Here is a 13,215-nt window from a genome sequence, read left to right as displayed (position 1 = left end):
GTGCGACTTATAGATGGCACACACTACTGCGTCAGTTGTGGAGGGAGTGGATGCTTGTGGATGTAGTGCCAATCAAGCGGGCTGCTTTGTGCTGGATGGTGTCAAGCTTCTTGAGTGTTATTGGGGCTGCACCCATCCAGGGCAAGTGGGGAGTATTCCATCACACTCCTGACTTGTGCCTTGTAGCTGGCAGGCAGGCTTTGAGGAGTCAGGAGGTGAGTTACTCGCTGCAAGGTTCCTAGCTTCTGGCCTGCTCTTGTAGCTACTATCGTGGTGAGTCCAGTTAAATGGCTGGTCTATTTAAGTATGTAAGTCAACGGTAATCCCTAAGTTATTGATCCAGGGTTGTTTATTTGGTGAAGGTAATGCTGTTAAACTGGAAAGGAACATCATTACATTCACTCATTGGAGATAGGCATTGTCTGGCATTTGTACAAATGACTAAATTGCCGTTGATCAGCTGAGGTACTGCTCTGTATCCACGTAGTTTCAATATCTGAGATGAAAATAGGTCTGCAGGCATTTCCAGAATTACACAGATAAAGGGCACTTTTTTGACTTTTAATTCTCTTGCCCTGGCCACCGCAAGACTTTTTATGGAGATTCCATACCCTGACTTCTATAGTCTGCCCCTCTTGTCCATAACACACAGGAGTGGAAGTAAGGCCATTCGGCCCATCAAGTCCACTCCGCCATTTAAATCATGGCTGATGGACATTTCAACTCCACTTCCCTGCACTCTCCCTGTAGCCCTTGATTCCTTGTGAGATCAAGAATTTATCAATCTCTGCCTTGAAGGCATCTAACATCCCAGCCTCCACTGCACTCCATGGCAATGAATTCCACAGGCCCTATGTCTCTACAGCCAATGTTCCAGAAGCTATCTTTTGGCATTAAACCACAAATGGCTTTTAATTTTATGTAAAGCAGAACTAGAAAAACCCTCTGCCCCTTCATTCCATTCCACACTTGTAATCAATATAAAGCGCCTCACACACTACCAGAATCCTCACTTTGTTAAAACTCTCTCCAGATCTTGTAGCCACTTTTCAATTCCAGCCTTAGTCCCATATTTTAGTTTCATCCAAAAATTTACATGAGAACTAGGAGCAATGGGAGGCCATTCAGCCCTTAAACCTGACATTCCATTCAATAAAGAGGACTGCTGATCCAGTTGTGATTACAATTTTCCATTCCTGTCTGCAATCCATACACACGGACTGTAAGCTGGAACTGCAGACTGTGACTGTACAGACTACGTTGCTCTTGCTATCATGTAACTGACCAGGAATTTCACCCACTCTTAGAGCCTGCCCTATTGGAAGGATTTGGGTAGGACACGAACGCACATTCATTTGGCCATTAAGTTATGGAGTTACACTTGAACCTACTGCTTCTGGTTCAAAAGGAAGAGGTGGAACGCCCTAGCCAAACAATACTATTAATTAAAAACTGAAAGAACTGTGAATGACTTAAATCAGAAACAAAAACACATACTGCTAGTAAAACTCAGCAGTCTGGCAGCATCTGTGGAGAGAAATCAGAGTTAACGCTTGACTCAAGTGACCCTTCCCCGGTTCTAAAAAACGTTTAGTCTGATTTGTCCGCTGATGCAGACAGACCTGCTGAGTTTTTCTAGCATTTTGTGTTTTTGACTCTCTTTATTCTTATACTCAAACAATTGAATAGTCATGCTAGAACAATACCTGAGGATCACAACTACATGTTTCCAGTTACAATTTTATAGTTGCAGCTTTCTTCCTTCGAGAGAAAATATTTCTCCTGGTTGTGGAGTATGGAGGATCGAAGGAACACAGACTAACAGTTGGAGCCATATCTTTTAAGAGCAAAAGTTAAGGATTACACAAAGTTTGGAATTCTCTTCTGCAAACTGAAAATTGACACCAGGTCAATAAATGATTTTAAACCTGAGATTCTAGAGCTCTGCTGCAAAAGTAAAAACACGTGAAGAATATCCAGCAAAGTACTACTGTGGAGTTCGGCTACCAAATAATGGAACAGAGTCAAGGGGTTTATATGGTACATTCCTGTTTTCATGTTTCATCCAATCAACTTTTAAAAATACAATATGTACATTCCCTTACTCTTCACAATAATCTTCACAGAAAAAAACCAGGAGACCACTCAATAATGTTTAAGATAAAAGTGGAAAAGGGGATACAAAATCTTACTTGAGAAGCTAAGCAGAAGTGATGGTTTCAAATTGATAAAAAGCAAATGTCAGACTTCACATGTAGAATACTCTTCCTCCCTATGCTGTAAAACACTTCAAAAGCAAGCACACACCAGGGTTTGAGTAACGAGCTTATATTTATTGGTACAACTGGAGTCTTTTATTTCTTCTCCAGTTGGAGCATCATGCCCATCTTCAGGATGTCAGTGTTGGATCTTCGGCAGCAAAACATTCATTTCACTGAAACGATCCCAGGTCCTGCTACCAAACAGCCCTGTGAGTGCACAGATAAATGGATCTCCTGTTCGATTCCATCTTGCCCCACCCTCAATCCACTACCCACCCCTCCCAAATGTCTCCAAAAGTGCCTCAGGGTGAAGCACTGTGACTTCAGTCAGTGAGAGCTATCAAGGCTTCAACGACATTTCCCAAGTGTTCTCGTAAACCACGCTCTGCGGCACTTCGAGAGATCTCCATTTCGTTCATCTAAAGAGAAAACAGGTTAAGTGTAAATCTAAAGTAGTCTTTACCAGATTGCTTCCCATCACCTTCTGACTTTTGCAGAGACACTTTTGGTTTTAAACAGAGTTCGAGGCCTTGTGAAGGAAGCAGATTCCATAGCAACTCAAACAAACAAATCAATAAATATGTGAAGGGGAATAATACTTAGACAGCCAATAGGGAAAGACAGCAAGTGGGACAAATGAGACAGCTTAGACAAAAAGAGCTGGCAGATGGCACAATGGGGTGAATGGTCTCTTTCTATAAAGAAATCCTTGTGTTCATCCAATACACTTCACATTTTAGAACAGCAACCACTTTTGCAATTGATGATCAGTGATCAATGCAGAAAAATCAATGAGATTATTGAACAGTTAAATTCCTAGCTAAGGGCACTTGTAGTATAGTGGGAGCATCTCTACCCGAGCTGGGTTCAGGTCCTAAATGCTCCAGAAGTGTGTCATAACATCTTTGAACTGGTTAGTTGGAAAATCTGAGATCTCCCTGAATATCATGGGCCCTTAACGTCCAGATGGACTGGCAGAGGGAGCCACAGACTATTGCTTTTCCTGCAAGACAGCAGTCTCTTCCCTACTGCAACAAAGTCATTCAGCACAGGCTAAGGACTGGAGTGTAGCTCTGTTGCAAGACTGCAGACAAAAACAGATCAACAGTTTTGTTCTGGTCCACTGTTATCAAAGTCGACTAATCAGTCTTAAGTGCCATCAACTTAGAGTGCACAAAAATTGAAGTACTGAGAAATATTTTGGATCTTGACCTGGAGGAAGATCTCTGGGTAATAAGGCAAAAACCCTAATTTCCTTGCAGGACACAATGAACCCCTGGGAAAAAAAAAATCACAAATTTACAAAGGATTTACAGAAATAGGTAATTTAGCCCAAGTGGTCTATGCTGGTGATACATGTATAAACATTCTCCCTAAATGCATGTTTTGTTGGATGCGCAGACTCTTATAAGAATCATATGTGGTGGTATAGAAGAGCTGGAGTTTAAGTTCAAGCACAAACAAATACTTTGCCCACTTGCAAATCACTCACAATCAGTTCAACGTCCTCCTTCCTGATGGTCACTTTTGCCAGTTCTTTTTCCCTGTAAGAGGGAGAAAAATAAAATCAATACTGTTCTTTACCAAGCTACGGAATACAAGGCACATTATGATGGAATGAGAAGCTTTCAACCTCAGGATTATTTCAGAACGATGGGGAAAAAGGGATGTGAAATACTCAGACATAGTGATACAGCCCAAGAAGCTATATCAGGTAATGGAGAGATAGTGATCACCAGAGAGGCAACAGACTGTGGCTCCAACTGGACGCTTTCAGGGGACTTCTGAATATGGGATTGGTGGCAGACAGTAAAGAGAGGTTCCTGCAGGACCACAACAGCTGAAGTGCATATTACTGGGGAAAGGAGCGGGAGCACAAATAGGCCTTTCAGCCCATCCGGTCTGCTCTACCACTGAGTGAGGCCAATGGCTAACTCAGTGAGGCCAATGGCTAACTCAGTGAGGCCAATGGCTAACTCAGTGAGGCCAATGGCTAACTCAGTGAGGCCAATGGCTAACTCAGTAAACCTCAACTCCAGTTTCATGCCTTATCTCCATACAATTGATTCCCTTCACAATTAAAATGTCTATCTCAGCGCTGAATAATCAGCAAACGTTTTACTAACCAGCCCCTATGGGACCAGGAGTGTGGTGGTTGATCTAGACGTCAATAGTGTAAAAACACATAATAACTAATTGAAACATAATGTAGAGACATACACATCACTGCTATTCTTTGTTTACAGCATAAATCACTCAAATAATGATGCAACTTTGCTTTAAATAAATCCTAAGGGCACAGCCACCCACATCCTCAACTGCCTGCTTGGACATCACGATAATCCAATGAAACTTGCAGTTTGAGGTACAATAATTTTTGCCAGTTTATCATAAGTGGCAGTTAAAACAGTTTACCATACATAAAAAGTGAGTCTTCACATCTCTGAGGTAAAGAATTTCACAGTTTCACTCAAAGACCATTTCCTTAGGAAGTTCATTCCACATGTGAACCATGCTTTGGGTAGAAAATTCCCATCATGTCTTTTTTGGATCTCTCGCCTCTCACCTTAAAAATGGGCTCCCTAGTCTTGGAGTCCCCCATCTTTGGGAGGGGACAGCTGCCGTTGACTCTATCTACGCCCCTCATTATTCCAGGTCGCCTCTCGGCCTCTTACATTCCGCTGGGGGGAGTCCCAGCCTATCCATCCTTTCTTTATGACTCAAACCTTCCATACCTGGCAACATTCTGGTAAAACTCTTCTAAACCCTCTCCAGAGGGTTATATAATATCTTTTCTATAACTGGAACTAGACACAGTATTCCAGAAAGAAGGAACCATATGTCAAATACAGCAGGGATCAAATGAACCCCAGAAGAATATAAGGGCAGTAGGAATGTACTTAAGAGGGAAATCAGGAGGGCAGAAAGGGGATACGAGAACACTTTGTAAATAGAGTTAAAGGATTCTACAAATATGTTAAGAACGAAAAGGTAGTGGCTATTAGATAGATATATGGATGACAGTATAAGGTATAGGTGGATGTTAGCTAGACCTTTGGATTAGGGTAAAAGTTTGGCACAACATTGTGGGCTGAAGGGCCTGTACTGTGCCGTACTGTCCTATGTTCTAAAATCCTCCTCACTTCTGCGTGAAATAGGCAGCTCCTTAATTAGAGATTGTGCCCTCTGTAGGTGAGTCTGTCTGTTTGCACCTATCCTATGATGCATGGTTGATCAGAATCAGAACAGGGAAAGTAAGATCCCCAGGAACTATTAATTACAGAGGTTAAACATGCACAACGATACAGAAAATCAACACACTGGGGCACTAGGAAATCAGTGAGGGGTGAAGGCAGTTTAGGGAATAGGAACCCACAATGAACACGCTGATGGTGGGATACACACTGGAGCTCACAAAAGCAACGTGGTCATTTTTAGCGATGCTGGATTTGAACAGTGGAGTGGGCAGCCAGTGTTAAGGGTAGAAACTTGACGTTTGGCTCAGTATTATTCATTAGATTTACAGGTGGAAGCAGGGACTGAGATTTCTGAAAGGAACTGGCCAGAAATGGGAGTGTTTTCCGTACCCCAGCCCCTGTCTGTTTCCACTGCTTCCCCAACTGTTAAAAGAGAGAGATAATGGGAACTGCAGATGCTGGAGAATTCCAAGATAATAAAATGTGAGGCTGGATGAACACAGCAGGCCAAGCAGCATCTCAGGGGCACAAAAGCTGACGTTTCAGGCCTAGACCCTTCATCTCTGATGAAGGGTCTAGGCCCGAAACGTCAGCTTTTGTGGTCCTGAGATGCTGCTTGGCCTGCTGTGTTCATCCAGCCTCACATTTTATTATGTTAAAAGAGAGAGTTTATTTACAGTGCAGAGGTTCAACTAGAGATTCAGACCTTTCCTGTTTAGCTTTCTGCTCCCGGGATCTTCTGTCTCCAATGACAGACATTGCCTGTAAATAAAATCACACACACTGCTATAACCAAATCTGTTCTCCACTCAGAACATCTCGACAATTCTTTATCACCCACCTCTTTCCATACAATTACACTTCACCTTCCTCTCTTTACCACTTTTCTCATTCAGTTTCTTCCTTCCCCAGACCCTCCTACTTTTCCCCTCAACAATGTGCATTCACCTTCCCTACTCCTATCTTGTTCCCCACACATCTTGCTAGTCAAAGGGAGATTGAGAAGCAAAATCTAAAGAGATCTCAAATATCTGAGAGAATAATAGGGTGGTAATGGTAGGTGTTTTGAATTTACCAAACATAGACTGGGCCTGTCACGGTGTTAAGGGCTTGTCGGGGAGAAATTTGCAAAGCATGTACAAGAAAACTTTCTTAGTCACTGCACAGATGTTCCTACTAGAGAATGAGCAAAACTTGACCTTCTATTGGAAAATAAGGGTTGGCAAGTAACTGAGGTGTCAGTGAGGGAGCACTTAGGGACAAGAGATCATATCTCTTTCGGTTTTAAAATAGTTATGCGAAAGGATAGAACTGCTCCAAAATGTAAAATTCTAAATTAAAGTAAAGCTGATTTTGATAGTATTTGAAGGAACTTTCAAAATTTGACTGGGTGAGGCTATTTGCAGATAAAGGGAGCATTTAAAAATATGAGAGAGAGAGCGCGCGAGTTCAGAGATGATATGATCCTGTTAGTGTAAAGGGCAAGACTGGTAGGTGTAGGGAATGCTCGATGACTAGAGACATTGAGGTTCTGCTCAAGAAAAAGGAGGCATATATCAAGTATAGATAGCTGGGACCGAGTGAATCCCTTGAGGAATACAAGGGCAGCAGGACTATGCTTAAGAGGGAAATCAGGAGGGCAAAAAGGGGACATGAGATACTTTGGCAAATAGAGTTAACAGGATTCCAAAGAGATTCGATACGTACATTAAGGGCAAAACAGTAATTAAGGAGAGAATAGGGCCCCCTAAAAATCAATGCAGTCATCTGGAACCACAGGAGATGGGTGACATACTACAAGAATATTTTGCATCAGTATTTCCTGTAGAGAAGAGGGAACTTGGGGAAATAAACAGAGATGCTTGAAAACAATTCACAAGAGGTGCTGGAGGTCTTAAAACATATAATGGTAGATAAATCCCCAGCACCTGATCAGGTGTTTCCCAGATCTTGGTGGGAAGCTAAGGGAGAGATTGCTGGTCATCTTGCTGAGATACCTGTATCATCCAAAGCCATAGGCGAGGTGCCAGAAGACTTATTCCTTCAATGGTAGGGCCGAGGGAGAGCTGTCAAACAAAGAGACCTGGGGTGCTGGTGCATAGTTCCTTAAAAGTTGAAAGTAGGCAGGGTGATGAAGATGACATTTGGCATGCCTGCTGTTACTAGTCAATGCACTGAGTATAGGAATTGGGACATCATGTTGTGGGTCTACAGTACATTGCTGAGGCCTCTTTTAGAATACGGCATACAATTCTGGTCACCCTTCTATCGAAAGGATGTTATTAAATTTGAGAGCATGCAGAAAAGATTTACAAGAACATTGCTGGGGTTGGAGGGTTTGAGCTATGGGAGAGGCTGCATCAGCTGGGGCTTTATTCCCCTTGGGTGTTGGAGGCAGTGGGGTGACCTTATAGAAGTTTATAAAAATCAGGAGGGGTACTCACTATCGAGTGAATAACCAATTTTTTTTCCTCCCCCACCCCCCCACAAGGGTGGGAGACCCCAAAAGTAGAGGGGAAAATATTTAAAAGGGACCTGTGGGGTAATATTTTTACACAAAGGGTGGCACGCATACGGATCGAGCTGCCAGGTGAAGTGGACAGGGTGTTACATCTAAAAGGCATCCGGATGGATATATGAATAGAAGGGCTTACAGCGATATGGGCCAAATTCTGGCAAATGGCATTGGGTCGGATTGGGCCCAAAGGTCTGTTTCTGTGCTGTATGCTTCTATATCACCTGCCAGCCCCCACACTCTCCACCGGCTCGCGAGCCCCCCCAACACACAACCCCCCCACCGGCTCGCCGCCCCACACACCCCCACCTCCAAACCGGATCGCTGGCCCCCTCCCCCCCCAGCCCCCGCCGCCACCCCCTCCTCCCACTCTTCCCCCGCCGCCCCCCCCTCCTCCCACTCTTCCCCCGCCGCCCCCCCCTCCTCCCACTCTTCCCCCGCCGCCCCCCCCTCCTCCCCCCCAGCCCCCCGCCGCCCCCCCCTCCTCCCCCCCAGCCCCCCGCCGCCCCCCCCTCCTCCCCCCCAGCCCCCCCCGCCCCCCCCTCCTCCCCCCCAGCCCCCCCCGCCCCCCCCTCCTCCCCCCCAGCCCCCGCCGCCACCCCCCTCCCACTCTTCCCCCGCCGCCACCCCCCTCCCACTCTTCCCCCGCCGCCACCCCCCTCCCACTCTTCCCCCACCCCCCTCCCACTCTTCCCCCACCCCCCTCCCACTCTTCCCCCACCGACTCGCTCACTCCCCACTGACTCTCCGGCCCCAACTCCCAGCCTCACCGTCTCCAGGTCCGAGCTGAGAATCTCTTTCTCCTCCGCATAGTCGGTCACCCTCTCGAGGTCCGCCGCTCCGCTGTCGTGTTTTCGCGGTTTCTCTGCAGGCCGCTCGCTCTCCTCATTCTCCAAGTCCAGGTCTCCGTCAGCCTCCGCCATCAGTGCCGCCGGTCCACGCTGCCGGAAACCACTCCAACGCGCGGCACCGGAAATGACGTCATCGCGCAGGACCGGCTCCCGCTGCTTCCGGGTGCTCCCAGTTGTAGTTTTTTCTGCAACTTCAGGAGGATTAGTTTTGCATTCAAACAGCGAGTCTTATTACCTCCACCTTTGAGTCGGTTTCAAGTCCCGTTTGTTCCAGAGGTTTGTAGTAACGTCACTGAAACTTTGATTAGAAAAATATAGTCAATAGGTGCAGGAGTAGGCCATTCGGCCCTTCGAGCCAGCACCACCATTCATTACGATCATGGCTGATCATCCACAATCAGTATCCTGTTCCTGCCTTATCCCCATAACCCTTGATTCCACTATCTTTAAGAGCTCTGTCCATCTCTTTCTTGAAAGTATCCAGAGAGTTGGCCTCCACTGCCTTCTGGGGCAGAACATTCCATATATCCACCACTCTCTGGGTGAAGAAGTTTTTCCTCAAGTCTGTTCTAAATGGCCTACCCCTTATTTTTAAACTGTGTCCTCTGGTTCTGGACTCACCTATCAGCGGAAGCACACTTCCTGCCTCCACAGAGTCCAATCCCTTAATAATCTTATCTCAGATCCCCTCTCATCCTTCTAAACTCAACCGTATACAAGCCCAGTCGCTCCAATCTTTCAACGTATGATAGTCCCGCCATTCCAGGAATTGACCTCGTGAACCTATGCTGCACTCCCTCAATAGCAAGAATGTCCTTCCTCAAATGTGGAGACCAAAACTGCACACAATACTCCAGGTGCGGTCTCACCAGGGCCCTGTACAGCTGCAGAAGGACCTCTTTGTTCCTATACTCAATTCCTCTTGTTATGAAGGCCAGCATGCCATTAGCTTTCTTCACTGTCTGCTGTACCTGCATGCTTGCTTTCATTGACTGATGTACAAGAACACCTAGATCTCGTTGTACTTCCCCTTTGCCTAACTTGACTCCATTGAGATAGTAATCTGCCTCCTTGTTGTTGCCACCAAAGTGGATAAACACACATTTATCCACATTAAACTGCATCTGCCATGCATCCGTCCACTCACCTAGCCTGTCCAAGTCACCCTGTATTCTCATAACATCCTCCTCACATTTCACAATGCCACCCAGCTTTGTGTCATTGGCAAATTTGCTAATTTTACTTTTAATGCCTTCATCTATATCATTTATGTGTATCGTAAACAGCTGTGGCCCCAGCACCGAACCTTGTGGTACCCCACTGGTCACTGCCTGCCATTCCGAAAGGGACCCATTTATCACTACTCTTTGCTTCCTGTCAGCCAGCCAGTTTTCAATCCGAGTCAGTATTTTGCCCCCAATACCATGTGCCCTAATTTTGTTCACCAATCTCCTATGCGGGACTTTATCAAAGGCTTTCTGAAAGTCCAGGTGCACTACATCCACTGGTTCTCCCTTGTCCATCTACATAGATACACCCTCAAAAAATTGCAGATTAGTCAATCACGATTTCCCTTTCGTAAATCCATGCTGACTCTGACCTATCCTGTTACTGCTGTCCAGATGAGTTGTAATTTCATCTTTTATAATTCACTCCAGCATCTTTCCCACCACTGACGTCAGGCTAACCGGTCTATAATTTCCTGTTTTCTCTCTCCCTCCTTTCTTGAAAAGTGGGACATTAGCCACCCTCCAGTCCACAGGAACTGAATCTATAGAACCTTGGAAAATGATTACCAATGTGTCCACAGTCTCTAGAGCCACCTCCTAGATTAAATAGATAATGTAGTGTGCAGCTGGAGGAGCACAGCAGCCCAGGCAGCAGAGGAGCAGGAATGTTGACATTTCAGGTCGTGCCCCTTCCTCAGAAATAGGTGAAGGGGAAGAGAGCTGGAAAATAAATAGAGGAGGGTGGGGCTGGGGAAGTTAGGTGGGATGGTGATAGGTGAGTGCAGGTAGGCAGTTGTGGGGATTGGTCAGTGACGTAGGAGGAGCAGATAGGTGGGAGAGAAGATGGACAGGTTGTGTCAGGTGGGGGTGAGAGGGTAGGTTGGTCATGGGCTGAGGCCAGGGGTAGAGAGATTTTGACACTGGTAAAGTCCACACTGAGACCATTGGGCTGTAGGCTCCCAAGGCAGAATATGAGGTGGTGCTCCTCCAGTTTGTGGGTGACACTGGAGGAGGTCCAGGATGGACATGTCACCGAGGGAGGGGGGAGGTAAAATGTTTCGCGACTGGAAGTTGTTTGTCACGTACAGAGCGCAGATGCTCTACAAAGCAGTCTCCAAGTCTTCTAAATAAAAACTGGAAGAACTGCAGATGCCGTAAATCAGGAACAAAAACAAAGTTGCTGGAAAAGTTCAGCAGGTCAGAACACCCAGTGCTGAGGTTCACCAGAGCCAAATCATTAACTCTGCAGTAATCACAGATGCTGCCGGATCTGCTGCAGAGTTAACGTTTTGGCTCTGGTGAACCTCAGCACTGGGTGTTCTGACCTGCTGAACTTTTCCAGCAATTTTGTTTTTGTCTCAGAATCTTCGCTTGGTCTCACCAATGTTGATTAGAATTTTTTTTTGAGGGACACATGATTATAATTGATAATATCAAGATCCAGTTGTCTGGATTTATGCTGTGGGAATAGGACAAGATGACAGCAGTTAAGACTGAAATCAGTGACCAGCACCTGGAATAAACTCAATGATTAATTGAAGACAATTTGTACTGATATTGCTGAAGAAATTGGATCATATATCGAGAAATGCAGGTTTTTCTTTCCCCTGAATGAACTAAATAGCTCATTTGGATAACAGCACTGGGCAGATAAAAGCAAACAATTTGGACGAATAACAAAATGAACATTATAAGCCACAATTGGTTTCATGGCTCTATTGTAAAAGGTTCCTTCCTTTCAGACCCTTTTGTGCACAACGCTGGCTGTGAGGTCCTGACTCTGACAGTGTGTCTGTACTCTATGGCTGCAGAAGATGGTGCACATTTCAACTGAGCCAGGAGCAGGCAGCATCAGCAATATCAAGCTGTGATAATAATCGTGGAATTACGTAGCTCTTCTGTCAGTTGTGTCTATAGCAATTGTCCGTACTGTAACAGTGCCAAGTATTTGTAACACAGACAGACCATTCAGCCACTGGCAGTTACACTCATAATCGTAGAATCTCTACACAGTGAAAAGAGGCTGTTCAGCTGATCGAGTTTGCACAACCCTCCAAACAGCATCCCGCCCAAATCCAGGCCCCTGACCCCTTCCTCATATTTACCTTGGCTAACCCACACAGTCCACACATCTTTGGATGGAGGTGGGAAACCAGAGCACCCAGTGGAAACCCACATGGACACAGAGAACTGTAGTACTGCTTTGAGGCATCAGTACTAAGGAGCTACTGTGCTACCCTGAAGCATACAAGCCTCCTCTCACCACATCTGCATATCCTTTTATTCCTTTCATTCAAGTTCATCAGATCAAATTCCATTTTTACAGTGACACTGCACTGGGAGCCATTCAAAAGTGAGAATCAATGGGCACTCTGCAGATATGTCCCCACAAAAGAAAAAGGATGGCACTGGCAAATCTAAAGCCTCTTGCCATCCAGATGCAGAGTACAACAAAGCAGAAAAAGAATGCTTATGACAGTCACATAAAACCTGATGCTGTTAAAAGCCTAGAGGAGAATAAAAAGGACAGGACCAATTGTTTAAAGAAAAAGCAATGAACAAAAGGAGGATAAATGCTCACAGATAAAAATCAATGAAAATGCAAAAATGTTTTCCTCGACACAACAGATAAGTCAGGTAACACATCGGTGATGCAGAAAATGTGGTCAGGGTTCTTAGTAAGTATTTTGCTTTTGTCTTCACAAAGAGAAATGATGGCAACATTCTAGTTAAAGCTTGAGTATTAAGACACATTAAGCATAAGCAAACAGAAGAACTAGAAGGACTAACATCCTTGATGGTGGATAAATGCCCAGCATCAGATTGATCGTAACCCAAACAGTTAAAGAAAGCAAGGATGGGGAAAATAAATACTGATGTTAATTTTCGAATCTGCACTAGATACGGATGAGGTCATGGGGAATGACTGGAGGTCTGTGATTAGCTGAACAATTATAGGCTGGTCAGTCTGACATCAGTGGTGAAGCAAATTATTATAGATTCACAGAGGTGTACAGCACAGAAACAGACCCTTTGGCCCAACTCATCTACGCCAACCAGGTATTCTAGATAAATTCTGAGGACAGGATAAACAGTCACTTAGAAATCTACAGAATAATCAGTCAACATGGTTTCATTAAGTGTAGGTCTTATTAACTACTG

The 13,215-nt window shown here is 45.1% G+C and overlaps 1 protein-coding gene across 1 annotated transcript; it reads right to left on the bottom strand.

The window, feature by feature from the left end:
• Positions 1 to 2,312: 2,312 nt before the first annotated feature.
• Positions 2,313 to 8,942, bottom strand: hypk (huntingtin interacting protein K). Its single transcript, XM_048520703.2, has 4 exons — positions 8,744 to 8,942; positions 6,165 to 6,220; positions 3,754 to 3,805; positions 2,313 to 2,680 (listed from the first exon to the last, which is right to left on the bottom strand). The coding sequence occupies exons 1-4, from the start codon at positions 8,894 to 8,896 to the stop codon at positions 2,585 to 2,587; spliced, it is 357 nt and encodes a 118-aa protein (XP_048376660.1). The 5' UTR covers positions 8,897 to 8,942; the 3' UTR covers positions 2,313 to 2,584.
• Between the last annotated feature and the right edge of the window lie 4,273 nt (positions 8,943 to 13,215).

The sequence above is a fragment of the Stegostoma tigrinum genome, chromosome 36 (genome assembly GCF_030684315.1).
Source record: "Stegostoma tigrinum isolate sSteTig4 chromosome 36, sSteTig4.hap1, whole genome shotgun sequence".
NCBI classification, from domain to species: domain Eukaryota; kingdom Metazoa; phylum Chordata; class Chondrichthyes; order Orectolobiformes; family Stegostomatidae; genus Stegostoma; species Stegostoma tigrinum.
The sequence above is the reverse complement of the archived record's forward strand: the minus strand, read 5'-3'. Positions and strand labels throughout refer to the sequence as shown.